Raw genomic sequence first — 19,212 nt, forward strand, 5'->3', positions numbered from 1 at the left:
TCATGTTGTTTTACTGCTAAGTGTAGGAGAGCTCCATATTCAGGCTGAATATTTGGGTTTAGTTTCTACCTTGTAGCAAATTTCTCCAGTGGTTCCTAAGTTTCTCATCATGCTTCCTTCCCCCCACCCCTACCTGACCCTGCTATAGATCTCAACTGTTGTTTTACCTTGTTGATGTTTTGTCTATATTTGCTTTAACCAGATGCCCCTCTTTGCATGCAGCACTGGGACTCATCCCCTCTCTCCTATCAACAATAATTAGCCTTGTAAGACTAATGGAAGAAATCGTGTCTAATTACCCTGTTGAAGGCCCAATTATGTTATTAACATTTGTGGGCTATAAGCTAATGATGAGGAGAGCCTCTCATTTGCATAGCATTAAGTTAATTGAGCTGGAAGCTATGGGGTGGATAGCAGTGATGATAGCAGGATTCTGTTACCGAATGGATAATGATGACCGGAGCAGGACGATTCACCTGACAGGTTTATTAATTAACAGCTATCTGATTACCTAAAAGAAATGGCAAGTGGCAGTCGTTCTGAAAGAAGCTGCAGTATTTTTTTAATGAAAGATGTTATGTCACTGCTGATATTCTGGGGTGATTTATGGTAATGGCAGTGTAAGCTTTTTACTGGAAGCCTACACAAAAACCTGTTCTGGGCTCCTCCTTGCCCTTGCAAAAATGTGCTGCAAAGGTCTGATATTTCTAAATATGCCTAATTCTTACATAGTGCATGAAGTAGGGCTGTGCCGGTGAGTTTGTGTGATTGTATGAACAGTATATTTTGAAAATCCTTAATTGTTATATAATCTGGGAGTTTCGCCCTTGGAAGAAATGGAGGATTTGATTTTGTGAAAGGGATTTTTATCATTATGGTGTTAGGCAGGATTCTATGTTGTATTAGTGAGAAAATAACTATAAACATTCAGCTTTTCACATTTTTCCGGTATGTACAAACTGCGAGTGAAGGTGAGTGCCCTTACCTTCAATTTATTTCTAGTTATGCAAAGGTGTTGGTCCTTTTAAAGAACAGGAATCTTTTTTCTTTAAAACAGTTCTAAGAATAAAAATCTATCTTTTTCTTTTTGATTAGATGTCAGGTTCTGTCTGGTTAATTCCAAACGCATCGTAAAGACGGAGTCTTGTTTGAACTATAGTATCTTTTAGATGAAAAAAATCACTCTGTTTAAAAGCTGCCTGTGCAATCAATCCAAGGCTGAGTAACTTGCTACACAGTTACTCGTCATTAGAAACCCACACCTCAGTTCTGAATGTATCTGAATGTCAAATACAGCTTCCAGTCAGCAGATCTTTTTAGATTTTTTCAGCTACATTGAAGAGCCCATTATTAAATCATGTGAACTCCAGACCTTACCCAGTGACTAAGATACCCAGTTCATTGTGGAACAACCTTTGACCAGACTTGTCCCAGGAAAAAAGAGAACACTGCAAGTTTTAACCTTTCAGAGAATGACTTTTTATCCATTTAGGTGGCCTGATGATTAGTGTTTCAATAGTAATAATGTGAAGAGTAGAGACCTATAGATAAAATACAATCACCATTATTTTGCTGTTGGAGAACTTAGATGCACAAAGTCTCCCTGCATTCTGTGACTGGCATTTCTTGGGTACAAAAGAGCCAAGAACATTGCCTTGATCTCATGTGGTAAAGAGGCCAAAATTTTAGTTTACTAGATACGTACAGACATTCACAAATCACCACAGGCACTTTTGGTCAAAAGGACAAGAGAAGAAAAATGAAAAATCAAAGATGAGGGAAGTAATCTGGGAGAATAGCTCCTGGAGCTGGCTAACAGTCTGCTCTGTTCACTGGTTATGACTCACAGCTGCCAGCAAGAATAGAGAGTCCAATCAGTTACCACCGAATTGAGGGTGAATTACTCTGGGTAGCTGTGGACACCTGTGTGACGTGGAGCAAGTGCGGGAGAAGCATTTGTGTAACAGTTACAAGGAGCATCTTCCGTCTCCTTCCAGGACACGATGGTACAGAGCCTAATGGCTGTAGTTGTCTAGAAATTACCTAAAAGGGTTGTTCAGGAAACCTAACACAAAGAATAAGTGCCTTTGCTGGAATTTAAACCTGACATCTTCCTGGTCCTCATTAGCTTTCTGTAATCACTAACCCACACAGTCAGTGTTGGATAGAAATATCTTTACTGTATAAATTAGTTTTTCTGTAAGGTGTTCTGTAGTTCACTACAGTGCCTTGCTGTATAAAATAGACAAACGCAACATCGAGCCAAGATCTGATAGATCAGGAATTATGTATTTAATTCAGAGTTCTGTATAGAGTGCTCATAAAAGCTTGATCATGATAGAGGGGCCAATAAACATTTGGGAACATAAATATTTCTGTAGGAAATGGCTTTGTGAAACATTTAGTTGTTGAGTAATAAGAAGAACAGAGAAATCAGAAGAGTAGAAATCTCTAGGTACTAATCTGATGGGTTATATATGCTGCAATGATAATAATGTTGAGAGAAAATTTTTATGGGACCAGTAGCAACAAATATATTGAGTCCTGCACTTTTTACTAATGTCTTCATCTTCTTGTGCTTGCCCCACTTGCTATCTCTGCTGCTCCAAAATTCAGAGAAAAGCAGTGGATGAGGCCTCAAGGTGCTGAGCTACTCCTCTGTTTGGACACAAGGGTGCAAGTCCTCTGAATTTGCATGAGCTGAGTGTTTTGAGCAGGCAGGGCAAAGCCTTGGAGTTTCAGGCCATGATCAGATGTTCGCTAGAGGAGTGGATCAAAATCTACAGAAGGCCAGGCAGCATTTGTTGTCAGGGATGAACTGCAAAGGAAAATGTAACTATGTGAGGATTTCAGGGGAAATGATGCTCTTTCTTTGTCTTTTGTTTTTCTGGAACATCCATTACTTGAGTATTTAGGCGTCAGTCCAGCCAGACAGCGCAAGGAAATATATTTTAGAAAAGCAGACATCAAAAAGTATTTTAAATGGCCAAATTGTAGAAGAAGACATTCTGGCAACACAGCTGGTGCTCTTGTCAGTCTGTAGGCTAGAAAATACGAAGAGAACCTGTAAGAAAAATAAAAACAACCTAGGAATAGCTAATCAGGTTAGAAGTGATGTTTTGGCTGCAAGGATTTTGAGGGCTGTAGAGAAAAATAGAATAAGATTAGAAAATGTTTGTCCATCCTGTATGACAGATGTGGGAGAAGATGTAATCATTTGTTACTTCTCTGTTCCTCTGAAAACAGCAGCAGCAATGAGCTGGCAAGCACAGTGAAATGCAGTTAGCAAAAGTAATGGAAGTTGAAAGTTTGACCTTTTGTGATGGAAATTTGATATGAAAAAAGGGTCTTTTGATAATTTCTCTATCCAATCAGATATGGGAGATGTCTTGATCCTGTTTCCTCATTTGCATGCTGACTGATCTCATTTGAAAACCCAATCATTCAGAAATATTGGGACGTCAACAGAAATGTTACAAGCAAGGAGCTGTTTTATCTGAAAGGTCTGCAGGATGTCATCTCTTGTTTTTCACTCCAGTGGCCTGATCTCTTCTTCATGATTCCATGTTTTTATTGGCAGGATAAGTTGAACATATTGAAATGCAAATAGCCCTTTCCACACTGAACCAAAATACAGGAGGTTTTTTTGGTATGATTGATTGTATCCAGGGCACTTCAAAAGCAACAAAGAAAATATTTGCTGCAGTGCCTCTGATTTCTTTGCATTGCCAAGTACTGATGTTTCCTGTTAGCAGTCGTTGGCAGAAAGTGCTTCCTGGGCCTGTGTCTCACCTCTGCTTTTTCCCCATGTAAGGCCCACATTGATGCAGCTCACTGTTTCAGGGACCAGCGCATGAAGTCATTTAGTTAGCCTGCATGGGGACACACACACACAGAGTTTTCTGTTATCCCGGGTGCCTTGTGTCATAAATGTATTTAATGGATTTTACCAAATTGCAGATGTGTTTAATCCAGAAGTGGTATAATTGAAAGCCTAGCAAGATCGCATGTTGGCTTTCAACTGTGTGTATAAGTGTCCAGATGATTATCTGGCTAGTCAGATTTCAGATCCTAGGCACTGCCCACTTAGGTGAGTTTAGGATCAACTTTATCTCCCAGACAATTTAACCTTTCTATTTTCTAGAACAGGCAATCCAATTCCCATTTTACTCAACCACACAGTGGGTTAATGGCAAGTTTTCCTGCTGTGTAACTGGTGTCATTATCCCTTATTTCGGAGACTACCTATTAAACTAATGTCTTAAGCCAAAGTTTTGCATTACTTAACCCAGCGTTGGCTAGGGACAAACTAACAATATATAGTAGTTCTGAATAAAGGAAATTATTTAAAATCATTCTTTTTTTGGCATACTACATTTTTAACGCCAGGGTCAAGCTATATGAGAAATCTTTTTTCTTTATTATCACAAGATTTTTTTTCCCACCTGTTTCTCTACCTGGACAACCCCTAGCCTGCTAATCTGAGAACTGTCATGGGAATGGGATGTCCAGCTCCTTCTTTCTGGGGCTTTTTAGGTTTGCTCTGCTTTTTAGAAAAAAGTAAATATTCACTGAATGTAAGTGTCTTGCTGCCCCAGTGAATATCTGCATTGGACTGCAAAGATATTCTGCTTTTCTGGTTTGATGTAGTTCTTTATACAAAACAGAATGATTCCAACAGGAGAGCAGAGATGGATTTTCTTAGTTTAATGTTGTGGCACTTGGCTGGGCGATGGTTCATAACTGGAATGTCAAAGTGAAGCTGACACGTTTTGAAGAGTTATCCTGAGCACCAGCTGTTGGCTGCCCCTACCTAACAAAACCTTTCTTAAAACTGGTGTGGTTTTGCACAGAGTTTTGCTTCTGACGGACAAGGACACCCTCTTGTCTCTCTGGAGTGGGCAGATTTTTGAGAGGGGATTTCATGTTCTGTGCTGTAGGGTGAAGCACAGGAGGAGGAGAGGCACATACCAGGGCATCAGTGAGGGCACTCTGCAGGGACTGCTGTCCAAAGCCACATCCTGGAGGGGATGGGTGCGAGGAAAGGCATGGACCAGATTATAAGCTTTACAGAATAAGATATCTTGAAAGTAATTTAGTTGGTGTTTGTACAACACTTGGAAATGTAAAGCTCTAAATTAAACAAGTGGTCGAGGTTTACCACGGTGTTCCTCAGGTGGGTGACAATATACCTGACTGAGGATGCATAGAAGTTTTCAGTCTTCATCACTGAGCTACAGAAATAGCATATGTACCCAGCTTCTTCTTTATTCAATAGATTTCAGGGTCTAACCACAAGTTAGTGCACATGTTTGTGATATTTATCCGATAGTACCTAATTTCTTCAGCAACACATATACTTCTGTATATGGGTTGGGGATTTCATTGCTGAAGAATGTGGCTGTTTTTGACTGAGGACAGGAGTAACTTGACTGATAGGCCTCTTCAAATCAAGACAATCCGCTTCATCAAATCCTGTGGCCTGTCAGCTGGGGGGAAGTGCTTTGTAAAACAGCAGAAACAGTAAATTCCCCCATTCCTTGTGTAATAAACTGAAGTTGTTGGTCTGACTAGCTAGCACGACTCAGCAGCTCTCTGAATTAGACACTGAGCATTCTCCCAGATGGGAAATCAACCTCCTTCATCTCTCATGTATTTTCAAATATCGAACCATGTAAGTTAAAATACGATGTATTGTTCTTGATAACCGCAGCGGTCTGGCTCCTCCCTGCTGGATTTTTTAAAATGTACTTCCCTCTCTCCCTTCTTCTTTTGCTCCGCAGTATTAAAAAAAAAATGCAGTTGAGTGTACCAATATTTTCTCTGCAGTGAAGTCAGCATAGAATATTAGTGTCCAAAAAGTTGTAAAACAAAAGACTATCATATGTTGCACCTTTTAATCATGTAATTGCTGAGTGACATTTAACTCTGAGGCTTTAAGTTACTCCTTTGTCAGCCAGCCTTCTCCTTCTGCCCCGCTCATTCCTCCCTCCTCCCAAAGCAACCTGCTTTTGCAGAGTAGTGCTTTAACTACACTGAAGTTTGGCTGAGCTTCTACATATTACAGCAGCAACACGAAAGCAAACAATTGAAGTATTTGAGAACAATGAAATATGTATGGCTATCTGTGACAGCCCTATAAAGCAGAGCAATTAGCCGCGTAATCCGAGAAAGCCAAAGCGACCGGCAGCCCACGGTTCCCTATTAGTTAAATGCTTTTTGTACGTCCTCATCCCATCAAATCAACTAACACTTCCTTTAATTGGTTCATGAATTATACAGCTTGGCTGCATTATAATTTAATCACCAGTAAACATTCCTGGGGCCCGCTGTAAAGTGTATAGCGCTCATTAATTCCTTAATTTCAGCAGATGGAAGGGGAGATCGGATGAACGGTGGCAGTACAGAGCGCCTTGGGCAATGGAAGAAGGAAAAAAAGGTGGGGGGCCGTTTAGGTTTTTTAAGGGCTGTCAGAAACTCAATCTGTGAGCTGTCAGCAGCTTGGACCCGTTTCCCCCCGCCTCCCCCTGCCTTCACCCCACCTACTGCTGCAAGTGACTGACGGATTCATATGGAGGCTTGTCAACCCGTCTTTAAACATCAAGCCAGCGGGTAAACCAAGCCCAATGTAAATTAATTCTTGTCTTACGGGCCCCCCTTTCTCTGTCCCCATGAATATTTCATGGCGGGCAGCATAAATATTAATTCTAATAGCTCTGCACAGTGGTTATTATTTCTGTTTTATGACAAATATTCATAAAATATTCAGGACCCTTTTTTAGAACATTTACACACTTGATTGTGAAATTTTCCAGCTTCCTGGGGACACAGTAAACATATTGGGGTTCTCTTGATGGACTTTTTTCTCTCTTAATTAATACTACGCCACATTAATATTTAATCAGATTTAGTTTTCTTTTCCCCAGAAGTGAACCCTATTACATTTGAGGATTTATTTGACAGTATTTAAACAGGGAATTTTTATTCCCTATTATGAAATTGGTTTCCTTTGACACATATATAAAATGACACATTATAATCCATTCTTTTATTCCCTCCCCTTGCCCCCAAATCATACACTTTTTTGGTGTCAGTTCTTTTATTTACTTTATTTTACATGCCAAATATCCTACCAACAACAAAAGTTAGTGTTTAAATGATGGGGGTGGGGGGAGTTTAATGTAGCATTTTATAGGAACACTTAAGATTAAACATCATTTACTATGAATTTGATTCCATTTATTTAATAAGGAAGAAGACTATGGGTTTTCTTGTTAGGAGCTGGAGGTGCTAGAGAAAAGCTGCAGACAGGTAGCAAAGGCATCAATTCTGGTATGAGTTTGCTAGTGCTTAACCCTGGAGTTCTTGCTCCACTCAAGATTTGATTTCCAGAATCTAATTATTGCAGGGGAAGGTTGCAAGCATCTAAGGAAACATGACTGCTTTTGGGGAAGTGGGTTTAGGTTCCTGACCTGGGGCCTCTGGGGCCGCCGAGGCTTTCGATTATCTGAGACTGAGTTTGATTAACCTTGAGGATAGTGGAAATCATGCCAGCCACATTACTCTAAAGCAGTGCTGGCTGCCATCTTATTCTGTGATTCATAAAGCACCGCTGGAATGAACTCCAGGGGGAACGCAAAGATGCTAGAATAACAGCTGAGAGTAAGAAGGAGGCAAAGAATAAAAATGAGGGGAGAAATGTAAAGTAGTTTTGAATGGAGGTACTAATGCATCCAAGCCACTTATTACATATGGGAAGAGCTAATATTGCCTTTTCAAAAGAAGCTTTAAAAATGCATTGAAGCCCCTAGTATGAGAACATTCGCTCTATATACGTGTGCCTTTCGCTGTGCTTATGTAACGTTTACACAGCCGGTAGCTCTTCAGACCACTGTCGCGTGGAATGGCTCTCGCTGCCAAAAGGCCTGGGGTTCTTTGCTGGTGTAAATCTGCGTGATGCCAGTGGAGCTACTTTGCTTTATCCCAGCTCAAGATCCAGCCCATTGTTCTGTAAAACAGACAGACAGTGCTACCTGGCAGGGCTGCGCCTGTTCCCCCTGCGTAAGCTGATGTGGCACCCGCTGAGATGCTGCTGAGATACCAGGCTGGTGGGGTGGGATGCGGGAGGGACCCTGTCACCTCGACTGTCTCGGCTGTTGGAGGCTGAGCGCATCTAACTGGTGGGTGGAAAACATCTAACAAGAGTCATTACTCTGCACTGCTGGTGAAGGGAAGGAACATCTGCAGCTACAAAGGATGTTGTTCATCTCGCTCCCCTGGCCAGAAGCCATGTCCTGGGAATAGTGCCCCACTTAGCTGCCTTTTGTAGTTATTCGACAGAAATGCATCCATTTGAAAAGAAAGATCCAGTGTCTGGAAATAGCTTGTCATCATATGAATCATTATAGGAGCTCAACGAGCAAAACACTGGTGCCAATTAACCTGTGTTTTAGTGTTAATGCAATGAATTTTCCCTTATGGTCAAAACCTAGAGGGTGAAATTACTTCCCAAAATAGAATCGAGCATCTTTCATCAGAAGATATCCCAGAATTTGAAAGACATCAGTGAATAAAACCTCCCAACAGCTCCTTCCATAAATAAGAGATAAAGATCATTTCATCCATTGCAGAGACACACAGAAGCAGTATTTAGGGTAGATAGTAAACTAAGATCCATGTCCAGTCAGTAGTGCAGCTTCAGAAGATCCTCTGTAGTCTGGTTACCTGTGGGCAAAATACCTGGATTACAGCTGCATTGAGAGAAACCTGAACAAGACTGGGGAAAAGGTAGATGGGATATATGTAACCAGTTTAATTTTTAAGAGGGGATTTGGGCATGCAGAATGGAATTATGGAAATATAGGATCCTGTGGCTGGGCCTCTAGTTCTTGAGAACAGGCTTAGCCAAGGTTTCAGTTCAAGGTATCTTTATGCTACAGGAAAGGGAGCATTCTTTAGGGGAACTGATTGATCCAAGTCGGGTATCTCTAGCTAGAAAGTCAATAAAGACAAGATGACTTGGCTTTAGCTGGCATTAGTTACTTGGATTCAAATCTGAGCTTCCATGTACGTCAGCTTGAACCACTAACGTGATTTGCCATATTATTGTGATAACTCAATGGTGCTACCCAAGAAAAAGACCTTTTTCAATGCAGATTTTTCTTGTACGTTGGCCAAGCCTGCCATCTCACTCCTGTCTGGCTTGTGGTCCCTGTGCGAGCCAGAAGTTTGTACAGTTTTATGCATTTTTTGAAACTTTTAAAACAAAAAAAGTGGTCAATTTTATCAACGGGTCTTACAGTTAAGGCAAATTCAGGATAGTTGCTAGAGATGGTACTTGTCTCTCTGCCAGTTCAGTCACTCCATAATGCCCCCCAGGGCTTTTCCATCCTTTTGCGAGAACTGTGTTATTTCCTTCTCCGCCTGCTTTGGCTCTGTTTTATGAACCAAAGGGAGGAGCTTGCATTTGTGCCAGTGATCACATAAGGATTTTACCTGGGGTAGCCTTTTAGAGAGCTACTGCATCCATACACTTCAACAGCCTCATCTCTTTTTCAGTTTTATATCTCAATTACAAAAATTGTAGCCATTGCATTGCCAGAACTAAGTCCTCCAGGAGAGTTATTTTCCATGGGGAATTGTGCCATAGCATCAAATAACACTGTATTGATATCGCTATATTGAGTAAGATGTACTGTGCCTTAAGAAAGGCTCAATTTTCTAACCTTGAATTTGACATTTTCTATTTGTCTGCCTGGAAAAGAGGGTAACTTTGTGTCCCTTTCTCTCTTTCCTCTCCTTCCTCTCTCTTTCTTTCGCTCTCTCACTCTTGCTCTCTCTTTCCCGTTCTCTTTTGCTGATTTAGCTGGGATTCCATCAAAGTTCTGCCAGCAAAGTTTGCTGTAACTTTGAGATCATACAGGCATCTGATCTTCACGTTCTTTTTTTTTTAAAGCAGACTGATGTGGTACGTTGTAAACTGCCAGGAGCACTTGCTAATTTAGTAGTTAATGACAGTCACAAAGAGTGTTTTTCTTGCCCCTGGAGAGGTTTTAGACACAGCTGGGGTAGATTTGCCACTATCAATTATGCACAATTTTAAACAAGAATTGGCCAGCAGGGGCCTCTTTTTTTTGCAGAGTGCAGAGCGTGAAGAATGGGAATATGGCAGCTGGTACCTGCCTACGAGGGAGAAGATATATAGGAGTCAAGAAAATAAGGGAAAGATTAATAGCTTACTATTTTTAAAGTTGCAGTTTCAACTCAAAAGTTTAAATGCTACATTAAAAGTGGCCCAGTGTTGTCTGGTGTTGTATCTTCTTTTTAATTCAAGCATCCTAACTTTACTGCAAGGCTTGATCTGGCCCTGGTATAGCCACAAGCAAGTCAGTAGTGTCTGTTTTGAGAAGCCAGCTAGGGAGTCAGGATTCTGTCTCAGATATCATGTTGCATTGTCTTTTCACCCTTAAATGAAAACAAGGTATGTATTCAATTAGATTTAATGGTATAGGTCAAGTTTCACAGACAGTTAATTTTACAAGAAGGGCTTGGCTTTGGGCTCCCCTCCACCAATGTCAATCCAGAGCAACTCCAGGTAATGGGAAATGCCAAGGATGAGAATCTGACATAAGTAAATAGCTCAGGTCTAGAACAGTCAACATCTGGATCCATCTAGGTCAGTCTCATAAAACAGCTGTGTTTAAATTACAGGACCAAAACTGGTGGAAGGCCGTGGCTTACAGGCAGAGCTTTAGTTTTCTTGAGATGTGAAGGCAGCTGGCAAGGCAGTGGAGCCATCCTGGAAGAGTAACTGTCAGTACAGAGGAGGAGTGTGACTTAATCCATAGCTCAGTGATACCAGAATTCAGGCACACAGCACTTGCTTGTCTTAGGGCAACACTTGTAATTTTTCCATTGTAGGTGCTTTAAGTCGGTGGCATTATATCCACAAAACAGGAAAACCATCACCAAAAAAATTCTCCTGAGGACAACTGAGCACTGACAATTGTTAATAACTTGGATTAACTAGGTTGGTTGCCATCTGGAACAAATGCAGTTCAGGATTAGATGAATGCTGTTCTGTAGGTCAAAAAACCTTTCTTCATTTATTGTATAGTTGTGACACATTTTCCACAAAATGCTGTCTCATGATCAGATGCGAAATAAAACTTCTACCACCCATACTTTTACATTCTCCTGTCTCCGTTTGCAAAGGGAAGCCATCAGGATGCCCTGGTGACCTCTAGGATCTTAGATGATGCTGTCTGAATAGTCAGAAGCCAGAAGCATACCCTTTTGGAATGCCAGATGGCTGGTAGGAAAACAATGTTATATTCCAGCTGTTAGAGGACTTTTATATTTCATCATCATCCAAAGGCAACTAGTTCTCATTTGACTAGGTACACAGTGAAGGTGTCATCAACATTATTAATTTGTTGGAATTTAATCTCTCTAATGTATCTGAAAGCTGTAATAGATTAGATAAGTGATGTCAAGTACAGTGAGGAAGAGGCAGGATTCTGACACAAGGGGGTTTTTTTTCCTTTTAACATTTGTGTTCACGGTTTTATTATCTGTGAAAGCTAGCTGACAGGACTGGACCTTCTCTCACATCCCTCTCCTGGGAGAGAGAACAAAGGAGAGAGGACAGAGCTTTGCTTACGAATCACTTGGCTTCAGTCCTGCATCTAGCAGCAATGTTGCCACTCAGTGGTAGTTAGGGGCACATTTGTCCTCAGAGACCTGGGCTGAGAGGCTCTACCGAGTTATACCCCACAGAGCACCAGTTTGTAACTGGATGCCAATGATTTTTGGTTGCCACTAGGTAGATGCTGAGGCTGTGATGCAGGAGTGAGGATTCCTGGTGCATCTCTGCCCAGCCCTCCCCGGTACACACCTCGTGTTGCTGCTGATTAACATTATTCACCTGTTGCGGACCTGAACTAACAGCTTGCCAACTCTGAAAGAAAAGCTGCGCTAGATGCTAATCTAGCAGTATAAAGTAGTATACTTTGATATGAGGCTGTGTTTCCTCGCCTCCCTGTCTACCAATTCTGATGACATCTGTTTCATATTTCCCCTTGATAGAAGTTGTGACACATTACAACATACAAAGCCTGGCTGATTCCTGAAGTGAGCTTTACAAAGGATGCATTTATGTGAAAAAATTTACACTCAGTATGTGAAAGGGGCCAAGCTGTGCTTGAAGATGAATCCAGTATTTGTAGGGAGTTGTTCCAGTTACTGCTCTAAATGCTGGATCAAGGTTGTGGATGCAGCCCTCTATCTTATGAGGATTTCCAAGAGAAATCCAACAAACATGTTACCTGGACGGTTGGAGGGTCAAATTATGTGATCAGAGTCATAGTAGCTGAGAGAGGGACATGGGCAAAATGTTGCTCAGAAATACCTTGAGGAGCTGAAGGAGATGTATCATATACCCAAGGCTAACCCTTCACAGAGAGTGCATACATGTAAATGCGCTTTACTCATGTGAGTAAGCCTCCTGGGGCTGCATAATAGACTGTGTGTGGTATGTGTCTCCTTCAAAATGATAATAAAGCTTTCTAATTGGAAGTATTTTAAGTCTAGACAGTAGTTCTGTCAGTAGTTTTCCCCTTCATCTTTTTTTCCTGCTTCTGAACGATTTTAAACTGACAGCCCGGGGGAGTGTTGTTTTCTCTTATCTAAAGGAGATGCACGGTATGGCAGGGTAAGGCATCCCACCTTCCACTGGAAGGACCATTGGATTAGGAGTCTGTGCTGTTGTATAGTATATTCTGTGTGTGCTGTTACACATTGCATGTGGAGAAAAAGAATCTATACTATTAGCAGGCATGTCTATAATCTCCCACATCTTCCCCCTACACTCTTCTTTAATGGTGACACCAGACTGGATAATAAGAAGCATCTTGTATAAAAAAGAAGGGAATCTCAGACAAGGCTTTCAGAGTTCATTTTGTTGGCAGCTTTTTAAGTGGAGTTTTTTAGGCTTTTCTGTTTCAAATACCATAATACTTTTTGAGTTAGTAACTATGAATTACGACAAGCTTTCTTGATATGCCAGGTTATAATCCTTTAGTGGTTTTGTTTATTTCAGAATATAATAGGAAGCTGTATCAATTATCATGACTGTATAAATGTTGTTCCTCTCTACTAGAATATTCATCTTGAGACATATCATCAGATATTACCTGTTCTGACAATCACGGTTTTGTGCCATTGTTGGGCAACAGAAACAAAGAAAAACAAAATGTTAAGAGTGTAAGGGATAAAAGAGTGTTGAAACTGTTGTTCTTTTCCTGTCTTTGGAATCTCCGAGATCTTGAATGTTTTATTCCTGGCTGTTATTTTGTTACCACAGTGTGAATAGAAGTCATTATCTGTAAACATTTGAAAAGAGAGATGATTTTCATAACTTTAAATCCTACAAAGGATTCTAGTAATCTGCTATGTGCATGGCAAGGTAAAGCTCAGCCTTTCATCTGGTCTGATCCCACCCAGTCAGTGTAAAATGTTCCTTTGGTGAATGTCTAAAGCATACAGTATCTATTGTGAGAGGCAGACAAAAACGAAAATAGGAAGCCTGGCCTTGAAGGCAGCAGCAGGAGAAGGTGCATTATAAAGAAAGATGTATTTACAGCCTTCAGGCCATGCTTGGTAAAAGTTTATTTTCATAAGTTTTCAAAGGAAGCCTTATTTTTTGTTTTGTTCTGAATTAATCATTGAATGTGATCTTTGTCCAGATCTGCTTTAGTCTCCAATAGCTGGGGGACAGGGGACTCACATCCACTCATTCTCAGCAGTTCGTCAAGAATTTTCTGTTGAAGAGCTTTTGAACTAGAATATAAAATTAGCAGGACCATTATAATGAACTAAAATGCCAAGGAGGAGTCAATGGGAGATGGGTACAACAGTTTATATGCAACAGTGTAATGTGACTGGGCTCAGTAGTGGTGTATATTGTTTTCTGGTTCTGCATCCTTGATTCAAATCAGGGCTTTTGTGTAACCTGCATGAAGTGAGTTGGCAAGTGCCACTCCATCCTCTGGTGAAAAGCTGTTCATAGCATGGAGCCCACACCACTGGCACTGAGGGTCTGACTTTTGAAGATGCTGAGCAACTACATCTTGTTCAGACTCAATGGGAATTGCAGATTTTCATCTTAAAATCAAGCATTATTATTTCCTCTTTAGCAGTCTCAACAGCAAGGCTGATTGTTGAGTGGGTTATGCCGTACTGAGCTGCCTTCTGTGCCCTGGCGCTGTTCTCTGCAGGTCAATGCTAACGGCAGGGACAGGGGATTGTCAGCATCATAATGTGGCACGTATTAAGTCTTACTACTCATTCTGCTTTTAAGGATGCAGGACAGGAGTGGAAGACAGGAGGACTCACACTGTGGGGCTGTGTGGGGAGGCAAGGGCAAAACAAGTGGAAGTGGACTGAAACAGCAAGAGGAAAATGCCTTTCATGGGCACCGAGTTGTGCAGTGCTGTTATTAGGGAAGAATGCATAATACAGGCAGACAAGCTCTTTTTTGGTCCTTGACAGGAACGGTAGCAATTTTTTATTTACCTTTTGCAGAATGTCATTGTGATTGTATTTGCTAGTTGGGTTGAGAAGCTGGATCCAGAGGAAGTTCAGAGGTAACTGCTGGATTGCGAGCAAGCTACGACAGACTCTGAGGAAGGCTGCAGCTGCAATTCAGTCACTGGTGTCCACACTGTATTTTCTGTTAAGCCCTGTGCGTGCACACAGCACCACACATACTGTGTGTCAAAGAGCTTCTGCCTTGATGAGGTTGGAGACTAAACAAGATGTGAGGAGAAGAACCAGAGAAGAGAGGTCCTGTGTATATGCTAACGTTTTCTGGTGCTGCAGTTTTGAGTGGTACTGTCACTTCCACGTCTGTGTGTGCCGTTCGTTTGGGTAAGGATTAACTCATACTCTGAAGGTCACAAGTGAAGTTCTCAGGATGTTAATGCACTTAATTGTTATGTTCTCCATAGGGTATTTTTCTTTAATCTCTCCTATGAATCCATCATGGAACGACTGTCTCAACGGAGGATTGATCCTGTCACTGGGGAAAGGTTAGCACTCATATCTGATGTTTAACATTTTTCAAGACTGCCAGTGAGATGAAAGCACCAGATAGACTTCATAGAAATCTAAGGAAACTCGGGAATATTGTACTCTTGCTTAGGGACTCCTTAAAAGAAAAGTTAAAACTTTCATAGCTACTCAAGTACCAACTTACCTACCTGCTGCAGCAAGCTCCTGTTCTCAGAATAGGGCATTTTAAAATCTTGGAGCCTGAAATCTACAGCAGCAAGTAGCTCAGGTCTAACATTTTAATGGTCACTAAATTGGTTGGTGAAAGAACGCTGAGGGAAGATGTCTGAAACCTAGCCTAAATGCAGATGGTTTTCAGACATTCCCATGGGAATTTTGAAGGCTTCCCAGCTGGGGAAAATGGAAAACTTGCTGCGTTTTACTTCCCCCAGCTCCTGTGATGGTTCTGTCTGCTGTGAGATGTTAATATATTTCCTGCTCAGTAGAGCAAACTCATTTCTGAGTCACTGAGTCACTGTAAGATTGGGTTCTCATATGTGGCAGTTCATCTCACTGGCAGTCACATCACCTTGTTTCAGCAGTGACCTTCAGGTTTACTGTCTTATCCACCCTTGTTTTTCAGGGAAAAAGTAACAATAAAATATCTTACTAAATACCTGCTGGAATTGGTGTGGATTTGCAACTTCACTTGTGCTCTGTCTTTACGATTCCTCACACTTAAATTTTAAACCACTATTTTACTTTTCTAATGGTTAAATGCATCCTATTGAATCAAAGACAAATACTGAACCCTCAAAGATTAAGGCCATAAAAACTGGGCTTGTCCCAAAGTGGTACATGATTATTCAAATGTCTTACTCGAGGTGCAACATTAACTTGTGACAGCAACAGTGATTTGCTGTAACTGTTCTCTTTGTTTTAGTAATAATTGATGCAGTTGTTCAGAAGAAATTAACAGTATGAAGCAAATCATTCACACATCTTTGCGTTTCTTATCATTAGGATTAGCTTGTTCAGTATCTGCTCCAGTTAACACGCTTCCTTCTTCCAAACTCTGGGTTTTATTCTTTCCAAATTCATTGTGAATTGAATTGTTTTAGACGATGTATCTAATCCTTGGCATTATGTTAAACCTACACTACTGGCTACAGAGCGGTGAGGAGGGTGGCCTTCAGCTGTGCTCTAAATAATTCCAATGTGGAATGAACTCTATGTCCACATCATTGTACCAGCTGGAGCTGTAGTGCAGTTCTGTGCAGAGACATAGAGACTCTGCTTCTCTCCTCTGTTTTGCATTTATCCTAACAGTTTCAGAAAATTTGGCTGTGCAGGAAGAGGGATAAACTGGTTTTGTGTTGGGGCACAGGAGACATTTACTCAGAAGTAGAATTACTGTGGCAGGAAATTTAAATACATGTTTGCAAAAGAGCTTTTAGTGATTGTTGGGAGCCTTTGGCAACGCAGAAACATTGTCAGAATTCTTTTTGGTGTCAGCTGTCTGGGCAGGCTGAGCTGGACTGCAGCACTGCTACAGGACTCTGGTGATAAAAATCCTCCGTCTTGCTGAAGCCTGCTGACTAGCTGAGTGAACCTTCAGCTGTGAATTCAGGGAAGCCAAATTCTGGCATTTTGGAAGCTAGAAATAACCAAAGCCTACCTCAGAGTGAATTAACTTCTTTTTATCTTCAGCTACTATAAAAAGATGTTAGCAATTATATTCTACCTGGTATCTGCCCAGAAATAGAGACTGAGGTAGAATATTTGTGTCTTCTTAACTTTTTCCAGTGTTCTTGAGCAATAACAGTATTAACTCTACTTGTAGTGGCTTATCAAGATGAAGCATACCTACCTTTCAGGCTCAGCTTATGGTGATTTAGAGACTGTATTGAGCAAGGGCTGTGCTTCCGCTACCCTTCTGCTGTTTGCTGGAAGAGCTCAGCCACATGCCTGCTAATAGGAAATACTTTCAAAATTTAATATTGGTGATCGCAGCCCTGTTGCTGCACTTTTGAATCTTGGCAGGAAAGTCCCCAATGTCTGAGAGCCATAAACACATTTTAAGTTACAGTTCCTTCAGCAATGCCTGGACACAGGGCTATGTCTGGGCTCACCAATTCAATGCAGAGAAAGCACTCAAAGTTTGGCAGTTTTTTCCTGACTAATGTCCAGAATCAGCATAACAGTAAACCACAGCAAAGAATTTTAACAGATGCTAAGGTTTAAGATTAGGCTTTTTTAGATGATTTTTTAAAAATAGGAATAAAAATTACAAGTAAAACATGCTACCTTGGGATTGGATCTGGAACACATCTCGAAATGCTTCTGAACCTGGAGCATTGGACATGTAATAGGGATTTCTCCACACCTCGTGTGAGGTATATAAACACTAGCAGCACTCTCTCTGCATCACCTCAAGAGAAACTCTTGGCTTTTGAGTATCCAGGATTCTTGAGAGCAGGAACGACAGATTACTTGCCCTGAAATTTCCAATCATTGTTTTAAAACCCTAACCTAGAGTAGAACGAGGCACTTCCAAGGATCTGTGATAGGCAAAAACATGGAGTATCTTAGGAAATGGCCACTGTGTCCTCAACTTGAGCTGAAGCAGTGGCATTTGTATCTCATCTCCAGATACCACATGACATTCAGACCAGCACCGGCACCAGAGATCCAAGTCCGTCTCAGGCAGAACCCTAGAGACAAGGAAGAAAATATTGAGAAGCGCGTGGAAACCTATTACAGGAATGTCAAGGAACTGGAGGATTTTTATGAAGATGCCATTTATGTCAATGCTGACCAAGACCCTCATGTTGTCTTTGAGTTTATAGAAAGCTGTATCATCAAGCCCCTTCCATGCAAAAAATTAAAAAGCTTATAATTAATAAGGATGATTTCTGGAACAGTTGATTTTAAACTTTTCCCTGTAATGTTTGCAGTCCGGCCACTGAAGTGGCAGGTTATCACAAGTGAAGAGGAAGTCAGCCAGCTGTGTTAAATTGAAGCTCACCAAGGCTGAGTGAAGTACAAAGAGTAAGAAATTGTGCTTTACCGGAAATTTTTTTGGCTTTTGTTTTGTGATTCAAGGTATGAAACACTGTGGCTAGGGAAGTTCCTGTGTTTACTTCAAATATCTTTTTCTGATTCTGTGATTCAGTGAATAGTAGTTTTGTCTTAGCTATGTAATACCCATGAAGCCAATTATGAGTATTAAAGTTATTAGATGTGTTTGTGTCTTAATTCACCCAGTGGTCCCCACCAAAACTACACAGGCACTACCTGTCTACCTCACTGTCGCACTCTGCTGCAAGCAAATACAAAAGCAAATAGAAAAATGAAGCTTGCAGCTTTGCAGTGCACTTTCCCCAAAGACAACTGCAGTGTTTTGAGGCCAGGGTGCAGATGTTTTTACTCCCTTGTTAACTCAAATTGCTTAAAAAGTTCTGACAAAACACTCTGCAGATGCACCAGCCGTCCCCATCACCCTGTTCTGCAGTCCAACTCTGGGGCTGGGCAGAAAGAACAACTGGAAAAAATATCAAGAGCCATAGAAAACTGGTTGCAGGTTCATCACTTTCAGAACCCAATTAAGGACATAAAGAGCTGCATGAGCAGATAGGTTACTAAATTCTGATGTCCTGAGAGAGTGAGCCTTCCAGCCTACGGCTGCCCTGACTGAGCTGTGGCTGGGCAGGTTGGTGTCCAGTTTTGTGGGTTTTTTTCCTCTGGCTGGATCTGGCTGCAGTAAATGCTCAGTTAAGTCTTTCTTAACTGGAAAATCTCTGGCTATGGAAATGTACACCCTTAGTGCTTCTAAGAAAGAGCGTGATTTGTTGTTGTGATTCAGGGAAGCACTGAGTTTGATGCCTCTATTATGTCTCCCTTTATTTCTCCCTTGTGTGTGAGCGTGAATTCCCCTTGACCAGGGGATGCGGAGGAGATACAACTTTCTCCTGGAACCCTTTGTGCCTGGGAAGATGCAGGAGGCAGGTGCCCTCTCCTTCCAGAGTGTGCAGGCCTCCAAGAGCCTTTTGGTTTTAGATGACTTCTCTGATCCTATTATTGTAAATAAGTTTGGGTCTTTGTTGCTGTCCTTGATTGTGTGTGTCTAGGTCTATCTGGAGGGCTGTAGAGACATACGTG

General features: G+C 41.2%; 1 protein-coding gene across 1 annotated transcript in view; it reads left to right on the top strand.

Annotated features, from left to right (window-relative positions):
- Positions 1-17,950, top strand: part of AK8 (adenylate kinase 8) — an 81,091-nt gene extending 63,141 nt beyond the window's left edge. Inside the window, exons 12-13 of the mRNA XM_010571108.1 lie at positions 15,009-15,089; positions 17,704-17,950. Coding sequence (XP_010569410.1) covers positions 15,009-15,089; positions 17,704-17,950 — 328 coding nt within the window. The remainder of the gene's footprint in view (positions 1-15,008; positions 15,090-17,703) is intronic.
- The last annotated feature ends 1,262 nt before the right edge of the window (positions 17,951-19,212 follow it).

Source organism: Haliaeetus leucocephalus, unplaced genomic scaffold, assembly GCF_000737465.1.
Source record: "Haliaeetus leucocephalus isolate CR32 unplaced genomic scaffold, Haliaeetus_leucocephalus-4.0 Scaffold306, whole genome shotgun sequence".
Taxonomy (NCBI): Eukaryota; Metazoa; Chordata; class Aves; order Accipitriformes; family Accipitridae; genus Haliaeetus; species Haliaeetus leucocephalus.